The sequence below is a fragment of the Orcinus orca genome, chromosome 9, assembly GCF_937001465.1.
Source record: "Orcinus orca chromosome 9, mOrcOrc1.1, whole genome shotgun sequence".
NCBI classification, from domain to species: Eukaryota; Metazoa; Chordata; class Mammalia; order Artiodactyla; family Delphinidae; genus Orcinus; species Orcinus orca.
The window spans coordinates 14610320-14632486 of NC_064567.1; the positions used below are offsets into that span (position 1 = coordinate 14610320).

The window sequence follows — 22167 nt, forward strand, 5'->3', positions numbered from 1 at the left end:
AAGTGCCCCTCAACAGATGAATGGATAAAGAAGATGTGGTACACACACACACACACACACACACACACACACACACACACACACACAATGGGATACTACTCAGCCATAAAAAAGAATGAAAATTTTGCCATTTGTAGCAACATGGATGGACTTAGAGTGTATTATACTAAGTGAAATACGTCAGACAAAGACAAATACTGTATGATACCACTTATATGTGGAATCTAAAAAATAAAACAAGCTAGTGAATATAACAAGAAACAGACTCATAGATACAGAGAGCAAACTAGTGGTTACCAGTTGAGAGAGGCAAGGTGGGAGGGGCAATATAGGGGTAGGGGATTAAGAGGTACAAACTACTATGTATAAAATAAATAAGCTTCAAGGACATATTGTACAATACAGGGAATATAGCCAATATTTTATAATAACTATGGATGGAGTATTACCTTTAAAAATTGTGAATCACTGTGTTATACACCTGAAACTTATATAATAATGTACATCAACTATATCTCAATTAAAAAATAATAACACACCATAGTACTTAATCCTGTACTGTGGATCAGAGGTCATTGATTTACACACTATTTTGTCCCTCTCCTCATTACTTAATACTAAAGAAACACCTTGTTCATGGGACTGTGATACTGTCCTTTTCAGTACTGCAGTTTGTGCCTCAGAGTGTGGATACGGGCTTCTGCAACTTCACCCAGCGCATCGAGAAAGGCCTGATGATAGCTCTCTCTGAAGTGAGAAAACACCACCAGGGGACGTATAACCTCACAGTGCAGGTGAGAATAGCACTGAATGCAGGACAAGATGCTTTATCTTTTAAAGAGGAGCTAGTTTCATAATGTTTTGTTTAAGACACACTTAACTCTTACTAATTCCCTCCAGCAGAGGAGATTTAGTTCACATGGATTAGAAGTCATCTCTTTCCATGGCATCGAGTCCACAGAGCATGAATAGGCTAAGTATATTTGAACATTGTAGAGGAGCCCAATAACCAGGGAGTTCAGATATGGTGAGCTGAAGAGAGATGAGCCCATGTAGGAAATGCAAGAATGTTCCGGAAAAGAACTTAAATATCAACTTTAAGTATCAACTTAACTATCCAATGGGGGAAATGCCTAAATACACTAGCGTTTCATATTATGGAATTTCGTTTCATGGAATACCATGAAATGCAGTTCTTCGCTCTAAAAACAGAATACAGCTACGAATCAAAGGATAGGTTTTGTATGTATTACGTGGAAACTGCTGATGTTTTTACATTTCTTTGATATTTATCCCTCCATATTCTTCGTTCTCTCTTTCTCAAATTCATTTTAAGTAGATTTTGGTGATCCTGGATTCACCCTTCCTATTTCTTATTTTTTCCATTTCTTTTTAAAATTCCCTATTTTACCAGATTTCTAAACCTTGTCCTCTAAGTTATTAATTTAGTCTTCAGATGTGTTCATTTTGTTATTCAATCCCTCTATTGAATTTTCTTTTAGCCATCATTGTTTTTTCATTTTTATTTGCTCTTTTTTCATTGCAGCCTTTCGTGTTACGATGCAGGCTTATCTTGAATGATGATACAATATTTCCTTGAAAGTTTCTGGAGACATTAATTAGTATTTTTAATATGTTGTCTTCCGTGTACTAAGTTGTCTCTGTTTGCTCTGCATTTGCCATTGTTCTGTGTTGATCTTGGTCCTTGTTTGCCATTGTTCTGTGTCGATCTTGGTCCTTGACTTTGGTGCTGTTAGGTTTCTGTAATCACCTGTGGACCGTTGGTGGCTGTCTCTAGGAATGAGGAAGCAGGTGGTTAGTTTTGGCACCTTGTTCATCTTTCCACTTCAGCTGTAGATTCTGTGTCTACATAAGCCTTGTCTCCTGATGGGAGGATTCATTGGAGCCCTGGGTACCAGGCAATGTGTGGTCATGGACAGCCAGCGTGGGCACCCCTGCCCGCCGTGTGAGATGAGGAGGCTGTACCCTGGGGATGGAGTGAGTTAGTGTGTTTTTCATGGCAGAGCTGCTCTTTCTTTCACTCTCTTTCTTTCTTTGTCTCTTGTGTGCACTGCAGTTAACTCCACCCACCTTCCTGCCTAGGGGGCCGTGCCACCCTGGGTCTTCTGTCCTCTTAGGCAGGGAGCTCATCTTCCTCAGGCAGCAGTTCTTCGGGCTTCTGGGGTGAAGGTGGAGCTGCTGGCACTTCTGAGTTGGCCTGGGTGTGAAGTTGGAAGGGAGAAGGGAGGGAGACAACCGACTCAGCTGTTGGCACTCAGTGTTTAATTAGTGACCCGGATCAGGGTCTCAGCTCCTGCAGATCTCTGCCCTGGAGGCCTCCTGGGGCCCCTGAGGGAGACCACTCTCAGTCTACTGTGGTCTGTGCCTGTGAGTGTTTGGAGTCTCGGTTCCCTCTGTTCTGGTTTGTATCAACATGATCCCACCCTGTCTCCATCTTTCAGTAATTTGACAGAATCTCTGGTTTTCTTCCATTCTCAGTGCTGTTGTGGATTTATTCCCCTTTGTTCATCTTGTTGTTATTTCAGTGGGATTTAGGGTGGGAAAGAAAAGGGGAGGGACTATAAATACATGTGCTCAGTTCCCCACTTAATGTAAAAAACATTTTCAATAAACTAAGGGTTTAAGAGTATTACAAAAGGGAACCAGGTTGTGAAGCCAATTACTCTTCCTTTAAAAATGCACCTTTAGGGCTTCCCTGGTGGCGCAGTGGTTGAGAGTCCGCCTGCCGATGCGGGGGACACGGGTTCGTGCCCCGGTCCGGGAAGATCCCACATGACGCGGAGTGGCTCGGCCCGTGAGCTGTGGCCGCTGAGCCTGCGCGTCCAGAGCCTGTGCTCCGCAACGGGAGAGGCCACAACAGTGAGAGGCCCGCGTACCGCAAAAAAAAAAGGTCTTTAAAAAGACCTTGGTGAGGGAAATTGTGAGAGCAAAATCATAGTCAGGCTTTTGGCTAGACATTTTAATTTATTTTAGAAGATTATTCTGATTTCTTTCTTTCAGATCTTGAATATTACTGTGGGGTCTTCAAGGCTGGCTCCTCGCCGGGGCCCAGTGAACATTGTCTTTGCTGTCAGAGGCTCGCAGGGATTTCTGAATGGGTCTGAAGTGAGCGAAATGCTAAGGAACTTGAGCGTGGTGGAGTTCAGTTTCTACCTGGGATACCCAGTGCTGCAGGTTGCCGAACGTGAGTGCTGCTCTCCTGGGGACGCGGCTGCGAGTGCTTGTGTTGGTGGACCTCTTCTTTTCAAGTAAAATAGCTAACAGAAATCTGGAATATAAATTGGAGCTTCTCAGATCATGCCAGGGTGGGCCTCCAGAACCCTCCTCTCCCACTGGGCTTGCTTTATTATTCTCTTTAGAGAGCCAAGGGCACTATCAAAGATTATACTGGTTCTGAAAAAGGTGAAACCAGAGAGACTGAGAACAGATTTGTGGTTTCCAGGGGTGAAGGATGCGAGGAAAGCAATTTTCGGGGGGGGGTGGGTGATGAGAATGTCTTGTATTTTTATTGTGGTGGTGGTTCCACACGTCCATGCATTTGTCAAAACCCATAAAACTGTACACCAGAAGGAGTGGGGTTCACTGTGTGTACACTTAAAAAGAAAAAAGAAACAGAAATGAAAACAAACAAAACCTTCCTTCCTGGTGGAAGCGATTTAATTCACAGTGCAAATGGAGTGGAGGTAGGGGAAACGTTTACTTCAAAACGTTTAAAATACAGTAGATTCCAGAGTTGAAGTCAGGCAAAAAAGATATCAAATTCTTTTTCAGAATGGAGTGGCCAGAAGTTTTAATGGTTCTTGTCGTATTTTCGTGTACTGTTAATTAAATGGAAAGGAATAACTTGTAAAATGCAAAAGTAGACAGGGGTAAAATGGTTATTTACAAATAGCAACTTTCAGTGATAGAAGATTGTCACTTTACCCTGCCTGAGTCATTGCTGGGAAATTCCAGGGCTCTGAGGTGCACGGCGTGAAAAATTCATTGCTCTGGAACAATGACATTTCCCTTGAAAAAAGCTTACGGGTGAGCTGTGTGTGAAGTAGTGTCCCATCGTGTTACTTGAGTAAGCCCTTTCTTTCTATTTCTCCCTCTTTCTCCCGGAGACTAAGGTGCTCAGGACCCTCCCACTGACCCTGCCTTCCCCCCAGCCTGGAACTTTGTTCTTCCATAGGCAGAGCTAATTGGTATAGGAGAAGCAGTGTGCCGTGACTTACCCAGCGCTCCCTAGAACACTCACCCTTCTGACTGTTGCAGACAGGTTTTTTACGTATCTTTCTTCCTTTCTCACCCTTTCCTTTTTGTAGCCTTCCAGTACCCACAGCTTAACTTATCGCAGTTGTTGAAGTCCTCTTGGGTAAGAACAGGTATGTTTAACTTACGTAATGTTTTTGGGAACTGTAAGCGTGAGAAGTCTGTGGCGGGGGGGTATTGAGAAGGATACTGCCTTTCCTGTTTCTGAGTCCTAAATTCAGGGCAAAATGTACCTTAGATTCTTGGCAAAGAATGAATGAGAAAGGGATTCAAATTTGGCTGTGGGAACGTGTCCCACTGAGTTACGGCACAAAAAGGACTGGCTTTCTTTAAAATTCATACATCAAGTTCAGGGCAAAGTCTAACAGGAACTGACCATCTTCTGACCAGAATAGGACAAGCTTCTGAAGCAAGGATCTCTTTTTTTCCCTAAAAGCCTCATATGTCTGGTTTTATAAGGACAAATAAGGTAACTTGGTGAGCCAATAAGAAGCATGTTTTAAAGTCTTGTGGGCCTGGGTCAGATACTTATAGCTATGGCATTGCAAATAAAGGCTTTCTAACTTGGTATGCAGAAGTGTAAAAGATAGTTGGATGCTCAGCGGGTACCCAGCATGTAAGCAGCACAGTGAGTAAGCAACTGGTCGTGGGGAGGAAACTTGTAGAGTGGGGATAGTCACCACTGACAGGTTCCTGGACCCTGCCAGCTCTCGTTGCTTCACATACAACATCGCATATACAGGGTCCACCTCTTTGCATGGTACAGTGGCCTTATTTTCCAGATAATTGTCATAGTGGTTAAGTGACTTGCCCGTGGTCCTATCTCACAGGGGATTTGAGCCAGTTCTGGCTGGAAAGCACAAGCTTTTTTCTCCTGTAAAGGCTGACAAGATGTTGTCTGTTTAGATAACCTAGATGTCTGAAGACAGGCCTCCTTATCTCGAGTCAGTTAATGAGTCTAAATTTTGAGTCAAGATAAGATATGAACTCAAACCATTTCCAGAAATTTTGCAATACGTGCAGACGGAACGTTTGATCTTGTGTAGGAGCTCTGAGCTGCAAAGCTCCCGCACGGCCGAGCTCCTGGGGCTTCTGGCCACCGGTCTTTGTAAACTTTAGAGATAAGGCCTGTGGGCTACCCTCCCTGGACTCTCCCGCACCCTGTTCAGCTTGCCTCTTTCCCCTTTTAATGTCTCCTTTCTGGGAACTGGCATTTTACAGTAATCCTGCATTAATTTCTCTTGTGCACACATCCTTTTCTCTCCACTGCCAACTCGTTTTGGGGCCTGTGTGTGTTTCACCTTAAATGTAGTCCTCCTGGGTGTTGTTGAGAAGCAGCTCCAGAATGAAGTGTTTCAAGCTGAGATGGAGCGCAAACTGGCCCAGCTGCTCAGCGAAGTTTCCACCAGAAGGCGGATGTGGAGAAGGGCTACCATCGCTGCCGGGAACAGCATGGTACAGGTAAGAAGAAGAAGGCCAAAAGAGTGGGGAGGGGAAGGAGAGAGAGCCGTCTAAAAATGGGCTGTATCTTCATGCAAATGGAAAAATGCTGCTAAATAGACTGATTGCTATCGTAGGCAGCCACTGAACGTGTCAGCATTTCAGTTCCACTGGAGTCTAGACAGATGTTTCCCAAGTCCTTAGTAAGGGTCCGTACAGCAAATGGCCTTGTGGGGACCACAGCAAAAGAATATATAAGTGGGTTGCCGTACCATTGGATGACCTGATTTTTCAAAGAGTAGTTTTTTAATTACCAAAAATGTAGTCAGTTTTATGGAATGGTAAGCATTATTGATAGCGTCACAGAGACAAATGGTTCAGCTGGAAGAGACCTTGAGAGGCCGGAAAGAGGAAAACGTTCTGCCCTCTATTCTGGCACTCTGTCCTCTCTGCCTCCTGCCAGCCCTGCTTGTCTCATGTTACCCAAATTGCCTTCACTACTTAAACTGGCAGAAAGTTACAAGTGACAGATTCATTTGAATCCCAAAGTGACCCCTTTAAAAATGCACACACTCAGAGAGAGCTGGGGGTTGGGCTGTAATTTCTTCCCATCTCCATGTGAATTACATTATTTTGGATTTTTTTCTTTACCAAATGCTGACTTGTAGAGCTAGGAAAAGGGGATATTTAGAGCTATGGCGTTTCGGAGACAGGAAGCCAGGGTGAAACCCTGGCGTGCAGGGGTGGGGAGGTCGGTGGTTTAGAGGCTTTAGAGAGAGAGATGTGAAGCTGACACTGGGTAGGGGAGCTGGGCAGTTTGTGGAGAGCTGCCATCATCATCATCCCTCAACCCTTTTACCAAGTTTTCCCCTGTAAGTGTTGCTCTTTATTTTCCCTCCCAGAAAGGTGGTTGTTAGGTTTCTATAATAGTTCCTTTGCCGGATGCAGTAGAATATAGGGAAATTTAAAAACTCATTAAAAAATTGAGAGCGATATGAAACAAAATAACTATAAAACTAAGAATAAAAATGAAAATGAATTACAAAAGCCTTGCTTTATTTAGGAGCTCTGGCTTCACAGAGCTCAAGGTCTGGGTGGAGGTTAATTTCTGCACATAAAACAGTTATAGAGTACCATAAAACTTGATTAGTTCTGCAAGTTCCCTGAGATAGAAATGCGGGATTCATGGAAGCTAACTAAGCCATCCCAGACTAACGGTGCCATCTGATGGATTGCTTAGAAACCGTTCCCTACGTCTCTTCCCCTTTAGAGTGACCAAGCACGAAGATGTAGATAATTTATGTACAACAGTACAGGACTCTTCATCAAAACATGATGTGTAAAAGTGAAAGTATTGGAACAACCTAAATGTCCAGCAATTGGAGAATAGGCAAAAAAATTGTAGTGAAATCTTTATATGTTGGAAAATCCCATTATCAGTTTTTTTTTTTAGTTAGTGAGGGAATATAGAAAAAAGCTCAAGTAAAGAGAGGCTACAAAAGAATGTGTGCAGGGGCTTCCCTGGTGGCGCAGCGGTTGAGAGTCCGCCTGCCGATGCAGGGGACACGGGTTCGTGCCCCGGTCTGGGAGGATCCCACATGCCGTGGAGCGGCTGGGCCCGTGAGCCATGGCCGCTGAGCCTGCACATCCGGAGCCCGTGCTCTGCGGCGTGAGAGGCCACAACAGTGAGAGGCCCGCGTACCGCAAAAAAAAAAAAAAAGTGTGCAGTATATCCAAATATTAATATACAAATCATGAAAAAAATAACAGGAGGAAATATGCTAAAATGCTTACAATGATTTTCTTTGATTGAATTTCAGGTGATTTTTGTTTTATTCTTTATAGTTATTTTTCATGTTTTTCAAAATTTCTCCAATGAACATATAGTTTGTATAGTGAACACGTGATTTTAATCAGAAAATATTTAAAAAAATGAAATTGAGGGCTTCCCTGGTGGCTCAGTGGCTGAGAGTCCACCTGCCAACGCAGGGGACGCGGGTTCGTGCCCCGGTCCGGGAAGATCCCACATGCCGCAGAGCGGCTGGGCCCGTGAGCCATGGCCGCTGGGCCTGCGTGTCCGGAGCCTGTGCTCCGCAACAGGAGAGGCTGCAGCAGTGAGAGGCCCGCTTAGCGCAAAAAAAAAAAAAAGAAATTGAAAATGTTGCCCCAAATGATGACTCCATTATACCATGGTTTTATGGATTCTATATATGAATCTGATGAAAAGTCATCTAGAAAGGATGCTGGGATTAGATTTTACTGACTGTTACTTTCAGATTGGAGAAGCTTATAGAATTTTTTTAAAAAAATATTTATTTATTTGGCTGTGTTGAGTCTTAGTTGCGGCATGTGAGATCTAGTTCCCTGACCAGGGATCTAGCCCGGGTCCCCTGCTTTGGGAGCATGGAGTCTTAGCCACTGAACCACCAGGGAAGTCCCTAGAATCTTTACTCAAGGTGGCTATCATTGGATATTTGGGTATATGGTTTCTGCAAGAAGAAGCATTTCTAAAACTTATCAGAACTTTAAAATGGAATAAATAGGCATGTAGGTAGAGGAACAGGTGGATATAATCTATTGCTTTTCAGTAGCCCTTTATAGTATTCCATTCTGAAGGCTAATAAAAATTAACCACTGCAGCACAGTTCCAGGGAAAGAAGTAGGTGGTTAGGGAGCAGAAGTGGTCAAGGAACTAGCCTAGAAACAGCAAACAGAGGGCTAGACAGGCGAGCCGTTATCAAGATATAGAGTTGTAAAGAACAGGGCTTCCCTGGTGGCACAGTGGTTGAGAGTCCACCTGCCAATGCAGGGGACACAGGTTCATGCCCCGGTCCAGGAAGATCCCACATGCTGCGGAGCGGCTAGGCCCGTGAGCCATGGCCGCTGAGCCTGCGCGTCCGGAGCCTGTGCTCTGTAGCAGGAGAGGCCACAACAGTGAGAGACCCGCGTACCGCAAAAAAAAAAAAAAAAAAAAAAGAACAGATTCTCCAGGGATGAGAGTTTGGACCTGTGTTAAGGATCTTTATACATGATCTGGAAGTAGGCGTTCACAATGAAATCATGAAATAGTTGATTTGCCAAAAGTTTCCAGTGGTAAAGAAGGAGGCCAGCAGCTGTGTCCAGAGCACAGGGCACTATTACAGTTCTGTACATGTGGCTAGAAAAGTAGCAGCTGCATTTTGCCAATGGCAAATGTAGAGACCAAACATTCAAATTACGTGTACAAAATAGAGGGCTTGGAGTTATCGTTGATCTTTCTCTCAGAACGTCAGTCCACCATTTTGCTGCAGTCTAAAAGGGGCCATAAAGTTGTTGCATATTACTAAGAGAAATAGCAACAAAATAGAAAGCTATATTTATGCAAAACAGTGATATATCGAGTGTACTAGATTCTAAAGTACTAATGTAAGAGTACTTCACTGTTAACACCAGAGGGATATAAATTTTGGGACAAATCAGAGTACTGTTTGACCCAGCAGATTATGAATTTATGAAATTTTTTCCAGCTTGATTGTGATGTAATTGACACATAACGTTGTGTAAGTTTAAAGTGCACAGTGTGTGGGGCTTCCCTGGTGGCGCAGTGGTTGAGAGTCTGCCTGCTAATGCAGGGGACACGGGTTCGAGCCCTGGTCTGGGAGGATCCCACATACCGTGGAGCAGCTAAGCCCGTGAGCCACAACTACTGAGCCTGCGCGTCTGGAGCCTGTGCTCCGCAACAAGAGAGGCCGCGACAGTGAGAGGCCCACGCATCGCGATGAAGAGTGGCCCCCGCCCTCGCACAGAAACGAAGACCAACACAACCAAAAATAAATTAATTAATTAATAAACTCCTACCCCCAACATCTTAAAAAAAAAATAATAAAGTGTACAGTGTGATGATTTGGTATATGTATATATTGTGAAATGATTATCACAATAAGATAACATATCCATCGCTCACATAGTTATCTTTTGTGTGTGTGTGTGGTGAGAACTTTTAAGATCTACTGTCTTAGCAGATTTCAAGTATGCAATACAGTATTGTTAACTATAGTCACCATGCTGTACTTTAGATACCCAGAACTTTATGGCTGGAAGTGTACCCCTTTTGACCACCATCATCCATTTCCCTTACTCTCCACCCCTGGCAACCACCAGTACACTCTTTCTGTGAGTTTGGCTTTTTTAGATTCCACATATGTGTGAGATCATACAGTATTTGTCTTTTTCTGCTGGACTTATTTCACTTAGCATAATGCCTCCAAGGTTCATCCTATGTAGTTGCAAATGACAGGATTTTCTTCTTTTTTATGGATGAATAATACTCCATTGTGTGTGTACGTGTGGGTATGTATTATGTACCATACCACATTTTCTTTATCCATGCGTCCATAGATGGACAGTTAGGTTTTTTTCCATGTCCTGCCTGTTGTAAATAATGTTACAGTGAACATGGGGTGCAGATATGTTTTCAAGATAGTGATTTCATTTCCTTTGGAAATCCCAAAAGTGGAATTGTTGGTCCATATGCTAGTTCTAGTTTTAAATTTTTGAGGAACCTCCATACTGTTTTCCATAGAGGCTGTACCAGTTTACATTTCCACCAACAGTGCATGAGGATTCCCTTTTCTCTACATCCTCACCACCACTTATCTCCTGTCCTTTTGATAATAGCCATTCTGACAGGTGTGAGGTGATATCTCACCGTGGTTTTGATTTGCATTTCCCTGATGATTAGTGATGTTGAGTACCTTTTCATGTACCTGTTGGCCATTTCTGTATCTTTGGAAAAATGTCTGTTCAGATCCTATGCCCATATGTTACCCAGATTATTTTTTTTTTTTGCTATTGAGTTATATGAGTTCCTTAATATATTTTGGATAGTAACCCCTCATCAAATAATGATTTATAAATGTTTTCTCCCATTTCATAGGTTGCCTCGTCATTTTGTTGATTGTTTCTTTTGCTGTACAAAAGCTTTTTAGTTTGATGTAGTCCCATTTGTTTATTTTTGCTTTGTTGCTTGTGCTTTGGGTGTCTTATCCAAAAAATCATTGCCAAGATGAATGTCAAGGAGCTTTTGCCATATATTTTCTTGTAGGAGTTTTATGGTTTTAGGTGTTTCCATTTGGAGTTAATTTTTGTGAGTAAGATGGTATCCAATTTCATTCTTTTGGATGTGAATATCTAGTTTTCCCAACAACATTTATTGAAGAGACTGTCTTTTCCCCATTGATTATTCTTGGCTCCTTAGTCACCAGGGTCTTTTGTGGTTCCATATGAATTTTAGGATTGTTTATTTCTGTAAAAAAATGCCATTGGAATTTTGATAGGGATTGCATTGAATCTATAGATAGCTTTGGATAGTATGGACATTTTAACATTATTAATTCTTTTGATCCATGAGCATGGGATGTATTTTCATTTATTTGTGTGTTCTTCAGTTTCTTTCATCATGTCTTATATATTTCAGTATACAGATCTTTATCTCCTTGGTTAAATTTATTCCTAAATAGTTTATTTTTTTTGAGGCTATTGTGAGTGGGACTGTTTGTTTCTTTTTCAGATACTTTGTTATTAGTGTATAGAAATACAACTGATTTCTGTATGTTTATTTTATATCCTGCAACTTTACTGAATTTACTTACTCATTCTGATAGTGTTTTAGTGGATTCTTTAGGGTTTTCTAGATATAAGATCATGTCATCTGCAAACAGAGATGGTTTTACTTCTTCCTTTTCAATTTGGATGCCTTTTATTTCTTTTTCTTGCCTGATTGCTCTGGCTAGGATTTCTAGTAATGTGTTGAATAGGAATAGTGAGAGTGGATGATCTCATCTTATTCCTGATCATAAAGGAAAAGCTTTCAACCTTTCACCATTGAGTACAATGTTAGCTGTGGGTTTGTCATATATGGCCTTTTCTATGTAGAGGTATGTTCCTTCTATACTCAATTTGTTGAGAGTTTTTATCATGAATGGATGTTGAATTTTGTCAAATGCTTTTTTTGCATCTATTGATATGATCATGTGGTTTTTATCTTTCATTTATTAATGTGATGTATCATATTTATTGATTTGCATATGTTGTGAATCTCACTTGATCATGGTACGTGATACTTATAATATGCTGTTGAATTTGATTTGCTAATGTTTTGTTGAGAATTTTTGCATCTGTATTCCTTCGAGATATTGGCCTGTAGTTTTCTTTTTTTATAGTGTCTTTACCTGGCTTTGGTATTAAGGTAATGTTAGTGTCGTAAAATGAATTTGAGAGTGTTTCCGCTTCTTCAATTTTTAGGAAAATTTTGAGGATTGGCATTAATTCTTCTTTAAATGTTTGGTAGAATTCATCAGTGAAACCATCTGGTCCTGGGATTTTCTTTGCTGGGAAGTTTGTGATTACTGATTTAATTTCCTTACTCATTATTGGTCTGTTCAGATTTCCTATTTCATCATGATCCAGTCTTGGTAGGGTGTATATGGCCAGGAATTTATCCATTTCTTCTAGGTTGTCAAATTTGTTGGCATGTAATGTTCATAGTAGTCTCTTTTGATCCTTTGTATTTCTGTGGTATCTGATGTAATGTCTTCTCTTTCATTTATAGTTTTTGAGTCCTATCTCTTTTTATTGGTTAGTCTAGCTAAATTGTCAATTTTGTTTATCTTTTCAAAGAACTGACTCTTAGTTTTGTTAATCTCTTCTATTGTTTTCCTGTTCTCTATTTCACTTATTTCCATGCTAGTCTTTATTATTTCCTCCCTTCTGCTAACTTTGGGCTAAGTTTGTTCTTCTTTTTCTAGTTTCTTGAGGTGTAATGTTAGGTTATTTATTTGAGATCTTTCTTTTTTCTTGATTTCATTTATAGCTGTAAACTTTCCTCTTGTAAGTGCTTTTGCTGCATCCTGTAAGTTTTGATATGTTGTGTTTCCATTTTAATTTGTCTCAAGATATTTTTTAAATTTCCCTTTTGATTTTTTTGTTGTTGTTCACTGGTTGTTCAGGAGTGTGTTGTTTCATTTCCAAGTATTGGTGAATTTTCCAGCTTTCCTCCCATTATTGATTCTAGTTTCATACCGTTGTGGTCAGAAAAGATACTTGATATAATTTCTGTCTTTTTGGAATTGTTGAGACTTGTTTTGTGGCCTAACATATGATCTGCCCTAGAAAATGTTCCATGTGCATGTGAGAAGAATGTGTATTGTGTTGCTACTGGATAGAATGTTCTATATGTTTGTTAGGTTCATTTGGTCTATAGCATTGTTCACATCTGCTGTTTGCTTATTGATTCCTGTCTAGATGATCTATCCCTTTTTGGGAGTGGGATATTAAAGAATTTATGATATTTATTATTTCAAGAGCAGTGGTTCTCAACTGGGGATCACTTTGCCCCCCCAGGGTACATTTGGCAGTGTCTGGAGACATTTTTGGTTGTCACAACTGGTGAGGAGGGGCATGGCTGTTGCTACTGGCATTGAGGGAGTAGAGGGCAGAGATGCTGCTAAACATTCTACTATACTTGGGATAGTGCCCCACATCAAAGAATTATCTGGATCAAAAATGGCAATAGTACTAAGGTTGAGAAACCCTGCCCTAGAAGAACAGGGAGAAAATGCTAATAGATTTGAGAAAGGATTGGCTAGAACCATCAATAGTTTCAGAGAACCAGGGATGTACCTAACTGTTATGGTTGATGTTGGGAGGACAACAGTGCCCTCCCATGACCTGTTGGAGCTGGTTGGTGGCTATTGTAGGCTGGACTTGGTATGTTCTCTGTACCCTGCTTGCCCCTTCGTCTCAGAGAAGACTTCGAGCAAGACAAAGCACATTTGTTTTTCTGCACAGAGGAACTTTCATTTTGACTGTTATTCCCATCAAGAGAGCGTCTTGGGCATTCTGGGATCTGGAATGGTGTAATGACCTTATTAGGGATAGGAATAAATCCTGAGTAACACAGTCAAGATTGAGTGCCCCAAGAAAGGGCGTCTGGAAACATGAGCTTCTAAAATGCTAATAGTTTCTGTTATCTTTCAGGTGGTAAATGTGTCAAGGCTCGAGGGAGATGATAATCCTGTGCAGCTCATCTACTTTGTGGAGGATCAAGATGGAGAAAGACTCAGTGCAGTCAAGTCTTCAGATCTGATTAACAAGATAGATATCCAGAGAGCAGCCATCATCTTGGGTTACCGAATTCAAGGAGCTGTTGCCCAACGTAAGTGCGTGAGGTGTGGCCCCTCACAGTCATCTGTGCTGTGCTGGAGTCAAAAGCCAGTCTTTTTCTGACAATAAACTCTGAATTTAAAGCATTCTTACGTTCGCATAGTAGATATAAGAGGTCAGTCATTAAAATTAATTTGCCAAGACCTTCTTTATTTTGATTGCATGCAGTTGTAGCATTCGCTGTTCTTTTTCCTACCCAGCATTTTATATTCATAGTGTTATAGTGAGTTTTAGTAGCTTGAGTTAACTTTAATAATTTTCCCCTCCTCCTGTACTATTTAAAAAAATTTTTGTCTTAGGTAAAATAATGTGTTTTCTCTGTATATATTCCAAACTCTTACATGTCATATTTTGAATGTTGATGGGGACAGTGAGTCACGCAGGAAGCTGGGAGGTACCCTCTGCATTTATTGGCTTCCTTCTGGGTCTTTTAACACAAAGAAGTCCTTGATTCTTACCCTTTTCAATCCTGTTTCTCTCCCACCCTGTCCTCATATCACTCATAATTTAGAAAGAGGTATTTTGGTATTTCTTTATTATTGTTGGAAGAGTCTAGGCTCCTGCTCCCCTGGCAATGGCTACTCTCAGTGCCGTTGTTCCCCAACTCATAGATTTGGGGTATTTAAAATTGAAAAGGAGAGGCATGGAAGAGTATATTTCTCTAAATATACCTTTATAAATCAGACTACTATTTTGATGTGGGTGTTTTTCCTTTATAATCCTGGGAGCAATCCTTGTAAGAGCTCAGAGAAACTTGCTCCCAACAGTAAAGGGATAACTAAATGTTCAGAAGGAATTTAGCATCAGAGAGTGTTGAAAAACTCCCGAGAAACTTCGGCGATGAAGGCAGTTTTTAACAAATGACAGCTTTGAAATTATCCTCCATGATGGAATGTCCTTTGTAAGAGCTATACTTGACCCTGGAAACTAACCAGGATGAGGGCCATGGGCACACTTTCTCCATTTTATAGGTGACGATGGGAGAGTTGAAGCAAATAACCATTGGTGCTTTGTGTTTGCGTGTTTGAGATATGACTGTATATTAGTGTGTTCTATTTCAAAGCAGTGAGAAAAAAAATAATGAAGCGTTTACTTGTATTTCTTCATATGTGACATTTCTGATTGTCGGACGAGTGCCCCACTCCAGCTAAGCACTTCACTTTTTAGAAAAGATTGCTTGCAGTAGGCTCTGGGCACCTTTCAAGACTACTTTCATCTGCTCTTGCACTCCTCTTGCCTCAGTTTCATGCTGAAAACCAACAGTCCTGGGATTGGGAGCCTAAGCCAACACCAGGGCCAGCCCCAAAACAGCTGCGGACTTGATGTCAGGCCCTCGTTTTGACGAGTCACAAGGTTTTACTAGGTTAGAGCTAAGAAGAGGACCCAGTTGTCTCAGCTCCTCAGTTTGGTTGTGTCACTCCTCTATTGTCAGCTGTTTTCATGCTAAATGAACTACATATACAAACTATATTCAGGTCAAATTAAAAAATGCAAAATTTTAACACTTTGCCACTTTCTCCATTTCCCGCACAGTCGTTGCTTTGTGATTTGTGCTGCTTTCATAGCGCTTGTGCCTGAGAGGGCTTGCGCCCCTCCCTGGTCACTCTCTAAGAGGCCGAAACCCGAACTTAAACCAGCACTAAGCATCTTTTTATTGTTACATCTTTGAGTAAAAACATTGTGATCCCATAGCACGTGTTAACCATTATAGGATATGAAAAGAGCATAAAAGTTAGTCCCTGCCCAGGAAGACTGATATATATTTGAAGAGACAAGGCTTAGAGTCATGGCCGTATTAATGAGCAAAGTGGTATAGTATACCAGGATGATACATTTATGTAATAAAATGCATTGTAAAAGAATAACGAGGTGCCATTTACAAGACCAAGATAACCAAGGACAAAAGAACTTGGACAAGGGGAATCTAGTGCGGTCACGGAGAGGTCGTTGTGCAGTGGCCCCAGCGGGTGAGAGGGTTGGGCACGGAAGGGCGGCATTTTGGTTTTCAGAGCCTGGTGATTGGAACCTGGGCTTTAAGAGGACCAGGGAAGCAGTTTTAAGAAGAGCTGAATCTTGCGAGAGGATGAGTACGGAATGAAGAGGATGAGGGCCCAGAACTGGGAGGCCGGGTTAGGGAGAGGAGCTGGTGAAGGAAATTAAGGAGGACAGAGTAATTGAAGCATGATCGTCCAAGGCCATGAAAGATGGGGGGCTGAGGCAGGGGAGGGGGTGGGGAGGTTGGGGAGTGGAGGATTCAAAATAAGTAAGTTGATTTAATGTAATTTTAAAATTGACAACTGGTATAGCAGTTTCAGTTAAAAGTCATGTTTTTTTTTTTTGCGGTACGCAGGCCTCTCACTGTTGTGGCCTCTCCCGTTGCGGAGCACAGGCTCCGGACGCACAGGCTCAGCGGCCATGGCTCACGGGCCCAGCCGCTCCGCGGCATGTGGGATCTTCCCGGACCGGGGCACGAACCCGCGTCCCCTGCATCGGCAGGCAGAGTCTCAACTGCTGCGCCACCAGGGAAGCCCAAAAGTCATATTTTAATTGAAGGGTTGAGGGAGAGATCTGGATAAGGAAATGAAGGCAGTGCTCATAGATTGCTTACTGTGACTTTCTAGTTTTTGGTAAGGCAATATTCCTGCAGTGAGAATTTAGGGAGGGACCTGGTAGAATAAACTGGACATCAGGAGACGTGGAATAAACCTCACTTTGCCATTGAATTAGCCATTTTCCTTTAGACACGTCATATATGTTGCTGTGATCCCTACTGTATTATAGATGGAATGTGTCGTGTTTGTTTACTGTGTCCCGTTCCCTGTCATCAGGAGACCATAGTCTCTCCCCAGTTGTCTTGAGCTGAAATGACAGGGACTTTCGTGGTTTCTCATGGAAGAGGGCACATTTACTGCCCAGAAGGGCTGTCCAGTAAAGGAGTGCAGAGGACTCACTGAGAGACCTTTCTTCCTCGTCTGCAGCTGTGGACAGGGTGAAGAGGCCGTCATCCCCTGAGTCCCAGAGCAGCAGCCTCTGGGTCATTGTGGGCGTGGTCGTGCCAGTGCTGGTGGTGATGGTGATCGTTGTCATCCTCTACTGGAAACTCTGCCGCACGGACAAATTGGACTTTCAGCCTGACACCGTGGCCAACATTCAGCAGCGTCAGAAGGTAAGGGACAGACTCCTGCCCCGCGTTCCTGTGAGCGTCCTGTGGACTGGGGTAGGGCAGGTCAGGTTCCTGATACTGAAGGACATGGGGGAGAGCTGGTCAGGAAATCTTTTGGCTTTAGTGTTGGTGTCCCTTTGCCTCCATGTTTGCTTAGAAACCCAGGTCTTCTGTAGTATTAAATACATGCCCAGAAAATGAAGCCATGTGAAGGCTTAGCAATGCTGTGGGCTCTGAGTTCCACTGTGATTTTATTTTTGAGATGTTCAGTTAGAAGATCACATCCATTCTGTGTATGAATTCTGATCTATTTTAACCCTGGATATTTTCAGAGAACAGGAGCCAAGGAAGATTTTCTTTGATCTGTGTATCGATTTCTTTCATACACAACTCTGCTGGCCGGCTCCTTTATTTTCCGTCCACCATATTGCAAGCCTACTTGTCCACCTTGATCAAGACCACATAATCATTAAAAAATGGTAATACATACCTTAAACATTTTAACTTTATATATATATATATACACACACACACACATACATATATATATACACGCACACATACATATATATACACACATACATATATACACACATACATATACACACATACACACACATACATATATATACACATACATATATACACACACATACATATACACACATATATACACGCATACATATACACACACACATTACACACACATATATACACATACATATATATACACACATATACACACATACATATATATATACACACATACATATATACACACACATATACACACATGCATATACACACACACATATATACACACACATACATATATACACACACATACATATATATACACACACACATACATATATATACACACACACACACACACACACAGACATACACACATATATATATATAAAATTAGTCTTTACTTGACAATCTTTAAAAACAATTTGGAGTATTAGTCTATCAAAAGGAATTCTGTGTGGTCTTTCCTGTGAAGAAACAACGCACGTAAGGCATCAGCTGCAGTTTCCAGTTTGGGTTTCTCTAGGGAAGAGCAAAGCAACCTGAGTACAGAATTTTCTAGATGTTTTTCAATATCCCCCCCCACCCTGCTCTGCAGTCTTTTAGAGTTAATTCTCCTGCGCCTAATTTGTCAGCAGTTTCTTTTTTCTTTCTTTCTTTTTTTTTTTCAGCAGCTCCTTTTCCATGTGTTTCCAAGGCATTCAGTTCAGTTTTTATGGTAATAGCAGTTCCCTTGTCACACTTAGGTTTTGACAGTTTCTGCAGTATATGTCACGTACCAGTTTCAGAGGAAGACATAGCCTCTTGGTCAGTATCCAGCTCCCCTGGTGAGCAAGAACATGCCAAGTAAGAGAAGAGCTCATTAGGTGCAAACACTGAGCTCAGCGCGCAGGTCAGCCACACCCAGGACGTGGGAAGTGGTGCTTGCGGACTCTGTTTATTAACGTGTACCCACTACGGGTCTCACGCATTTAGAGGACTCACTCGACTCTAAAAGTTTGCTAAGAAAAAGCAAACCCGAGGCAGAAAAACAAGAAATAAAGGATCGCCCTGTTAACCTTTTAATTTCACTCTCATTTTCTGGGTATACAAAAATTCTGCACATTATCAACCTAGACCTGATGGAGGAAACAAATAAGTATTATTTAAAAATTCATTTTGTTTGTAAAAGTAAATGAAGAGCATTCTTTTTCTTACGAATTAAGTAAGAAATGCAAACTCTTGATTACATTGCAAGCTTATGGTTACCCAATATTTTGGAAGCAGTTTCTACTAAGGTTATATTTATTACCTATCTTCATTTATTATTTACATAGTCTGCTAAAGTCGTTTTGTTGGTAGATTGGTGAATAGCACGGAAGAAACCTGGAAAAAAGTCCTTACTATACTACATGATTCACAGTGTGAATTTCATTGTAATGAGATCAACAGTAGGTTTGGAAATGCTTTTGTTCTGGTCAAAGAGTGTTGTCACAGAGAGATTTAACCAGTGTAGATGGTTACATATTTAGGTCAGTAATGTGCCGTGCTTCCTCACATAAACACTCCTGTGGAAGCCCATCCATTGTCTGTTACTTCAGTAAACTATCAGAGGACAGCATCCCTTGAGTTCACAGCAGACTATTCCGCAAGCTTTCGCCTTCTCCCACTTTTACTTCTGAAGGAGTCTCACGTCCCAGATGTTGTTGTGCATCAAAATGGACAGTTTCCAATAGAACTTCAAGCCTTTGGAGTCCCTCTTCTGCAAGTGCTGCCTGGATTTGTGCATTCCCTTTCACAGCGTCTTTGCACGAAGGACCTTCTGCATGGAGGACTCCCTGACAGAAGAGGTGTTTTCTGACCCTGGTAGGAGCGTAGCAGGGTCTTTGTTTTGCTGGCAAAGGCACTCACCGTATAGATCTTGTCATGTTTTTATAGTGAGAAAATGATCATTTCTATTTAGTTTAAAAATAAATATCTCTACTTCATAAGCGTTTCTTCTAAGATTATCTGGCAATAGTGAAGGGCCTCCAGCCTATTCCTTGGAGCACTTTGCAAAGATGCTGTCTTCCCTGTGACTGCAAGAGCTCTTTTTCCTTCTTGTGCGGCTCTGTGTTTTCTCTCTATGCTCTGCTCACCCCGCCCCCTGACGGCGCTTCACCACGACTCTCTGAAATCTTTTAGCAAATCCCAGAGCTGCAAACATCTGGAAACGATAAACGTGCTGACCCAAAATCCACACCCCCTTCTTCTTGTAACCAGAAGGAAACCTCTTCATATTGTCTGGGAGTAGGTTAGTTTTGAAATATGATGAGAGAGGCCATTCTGTCTTATTCTGAAGCAGGGTCTTTTAAAATTTCTAATGAGAAAGAAAAAAACCCCTAACCCATGTCTTCCTTTTATCTGTATTCCCTTTAATCTGTAGCCCAAAGGCATCACTTTTTTACTGCTCCCAGTAAAATTGCAGCTTGGACCCGCCTCGCCCTGCTGAGGTTCTATTTAAAGACATGAATGGCATTGGCTAGATGCTGCCGGCCCTGTGGAAACTTGTTCCTTCTGCTGGGGACAGTCCACACCCGCTGGTTGGCCTAGGACCCTGGTTCTTAGCCGGCTGGCACTGTGGGCAGCCAGATGGAGCTGCCTCAGCCACTGCCTGTTCATTCACCAAACACTGAGCACTTGCTCTCAGACAAGCAGGGCTGGGCTGGGGGACAAGCACAGATAACATGCGATCCCTGCCTTCGAGGGCTTTCACAAGGGAGAAAGAAGGACAAGCAGCTAAAAGCTGACACGCAGCAGCGTAAGTCTGTCCAGGGCACTGAGGGAGTACAGGCAAGGGGCAGCCACGCCTGCGTCTGGAGGTTGCGGAGGTGAAGTGGGCCCAGGCAGGAAGGATGGAGCAGAGGTGAGTGGAAGGAAGGGCACAGCCAAAACCGAGGCCACAGAAGTAGGCAAGAGCCATTCTTGGAGGGGTTTATGGGACACGTCAGGGGGCATAGGTGATGCTGTAGGCCCTGGGAGCCACTGAGGGGGTCTCGGGGTGGGGGGGCTTGGACACATCTATGTTTGGAACCTCCACTGAAGGGGCTCAACGGGTTGAAGCGAAGTTCCAAGAGGGTTTCTTCCATCTGAGCCGAGTTCATCTCCTCTCCCTCTGCAAGGATCCTGGTAACACCTAAAGTGTTGGTGGTTTCAGTGTACCCGCGTGATTTGCTGCGGCCTGGGGGCGGGAGAATCTTGGAGGACTGCTCGCCACCTCCTAGACCTCAGGGTGACCAGCGGCCCCATGCTGGGCTGCAGTGGAGACCCGCAGATGGCAATAGGTGCGCCTTGTCTTCACCTCCTGAATGGAAGCAGCATGGTGGCTGTAGTGACTTTTCACACACCACACCCATCAAATAGCAAATGCTTAAACAATGGCTCTCTCTTCAAGGCTGCACATTTTTATTCAGCCGCTTTGGGGATTTGCTCTGTGGTTTCTCTTGTCATCTTAACTGCTCCTTCCCAGGGGTTCAGGCTAACCCGAGTACTGGGGACTTCACTGTGTCGTGTTCCATCTGGGTCGCATTATATTTATGGCTTACATGTTTTAAAATTCATCAGGCGTCTCTCCTGTTACTTGGCTGACCTGCTCTTCCAGCCCACCCTGACTTGTCAGCGACATATTCCGATGAGATACAGACAACAGGGTCTGTCTCTTCTGTGATATATTAAAGAAAGAAGGAACAAAAGAGCCGTCTTTCCTCAGAAAACCTGGGTCCTAATGGGAGTATTGAAGGCACTAATGAATTGTGACTCTTTTATAAAATGCTGATTGACACTTACTCTGCATGTGGAGGCTGGAGGCACAATACAGCCAAACTTAACTCTAGATTTTTTTTTAAGACTTGGAAAAACTAGAAAAAGTGTTCCAGAAATTAAGGATGAAACAAAAGGAGCCAATTCCATAAGTGAGGAGGACAGTGTTTTCTCTTATTTTTTCCTTCTGTGTAGACGGCTTTTGTTTTGTGTGTAAGCAAAAAAATTTCTATTGTTTATAGAAGGAGGTGACTCACCCATCCTGAGAGAAGTCAGGGATCTAATGAACGTATTTAAAGGTATCAGTCAGGGGGCTTCCCTGGTGGTGCAGTGGTTAAGAATCCGCCTGCCAAGGCACGGGACACAGGTTCGAGCCCTGGTCTAGGAGGATCCCACATGCTGTGGAGCAACTAAGCCCGTGTGCCATAACTACTGAGCCTGCGCTCTCAAGCCCACGAGCCACAACTACTGAAGCCAGCACACCACAACTACTGAGCCCGGGTGCCACAACTACTGAGCCTATGCTGTAGAGCCTGCGAGCCACAACAACTGAGCCCACGTGCCACAACTACTGAAGCCCGTGCGCCTAGAGCCCGTGCTCTGCAACAAGAGAAGCCACCGCAATGAGAAGCCCGCGCACCGCAACGAATAGTAGCCCCTCGCTCGCCGCAACTAGAAGAAAGCCTGTGCACAGCAATGCAGCCAAAAATAAATAAATAAAATATAATAAATAAATAAAAAACATAAAAGAAAACTAACTGCATTTCCATAAAGAC

General features: G+C 42.6%; 1 protein-coding gene across 4 annotated transcripts in view; it reads left to right on the forward strand.

The window, feature by feature from the left end:
* The window catches only part of KIAA1549 (KIAA1549 ortholog), a 151420-nt gene that overhangs the window by 66126 nt on the left and 63127 nt on the right, over positions 1–22167 (forward strand). For all 4 annotated transcript variants that reach the window (XR_007479353.1, XR_007479352.1, XM_033432375.2 and 1 more), the window contains exons 5-10: positions 664–794; positions 3022–3205; positions 4329–4388; positions 5588–5736; positions 13732–13909; positions 16896–17083. Coding sequence is in view for 2 of the 4 variants with exons in the window: in XM_033432375.2 (XP_033288266.1) it covers positions 664–794; positions 3022–3205; positions 4329–4388; positions 5588–5736; positions 13732–13909; positions 16896–17083 (890 nt within the window). In the remaining 2 variants the exon portion in view is untranslated. The remainder of the gene's footprint in view (positions 1–663; positions 795–3021; positions 3206–4328; positions 4389–5587; positions 5737–13731; positions 13910–16895; positions 17084–22167) is intronic.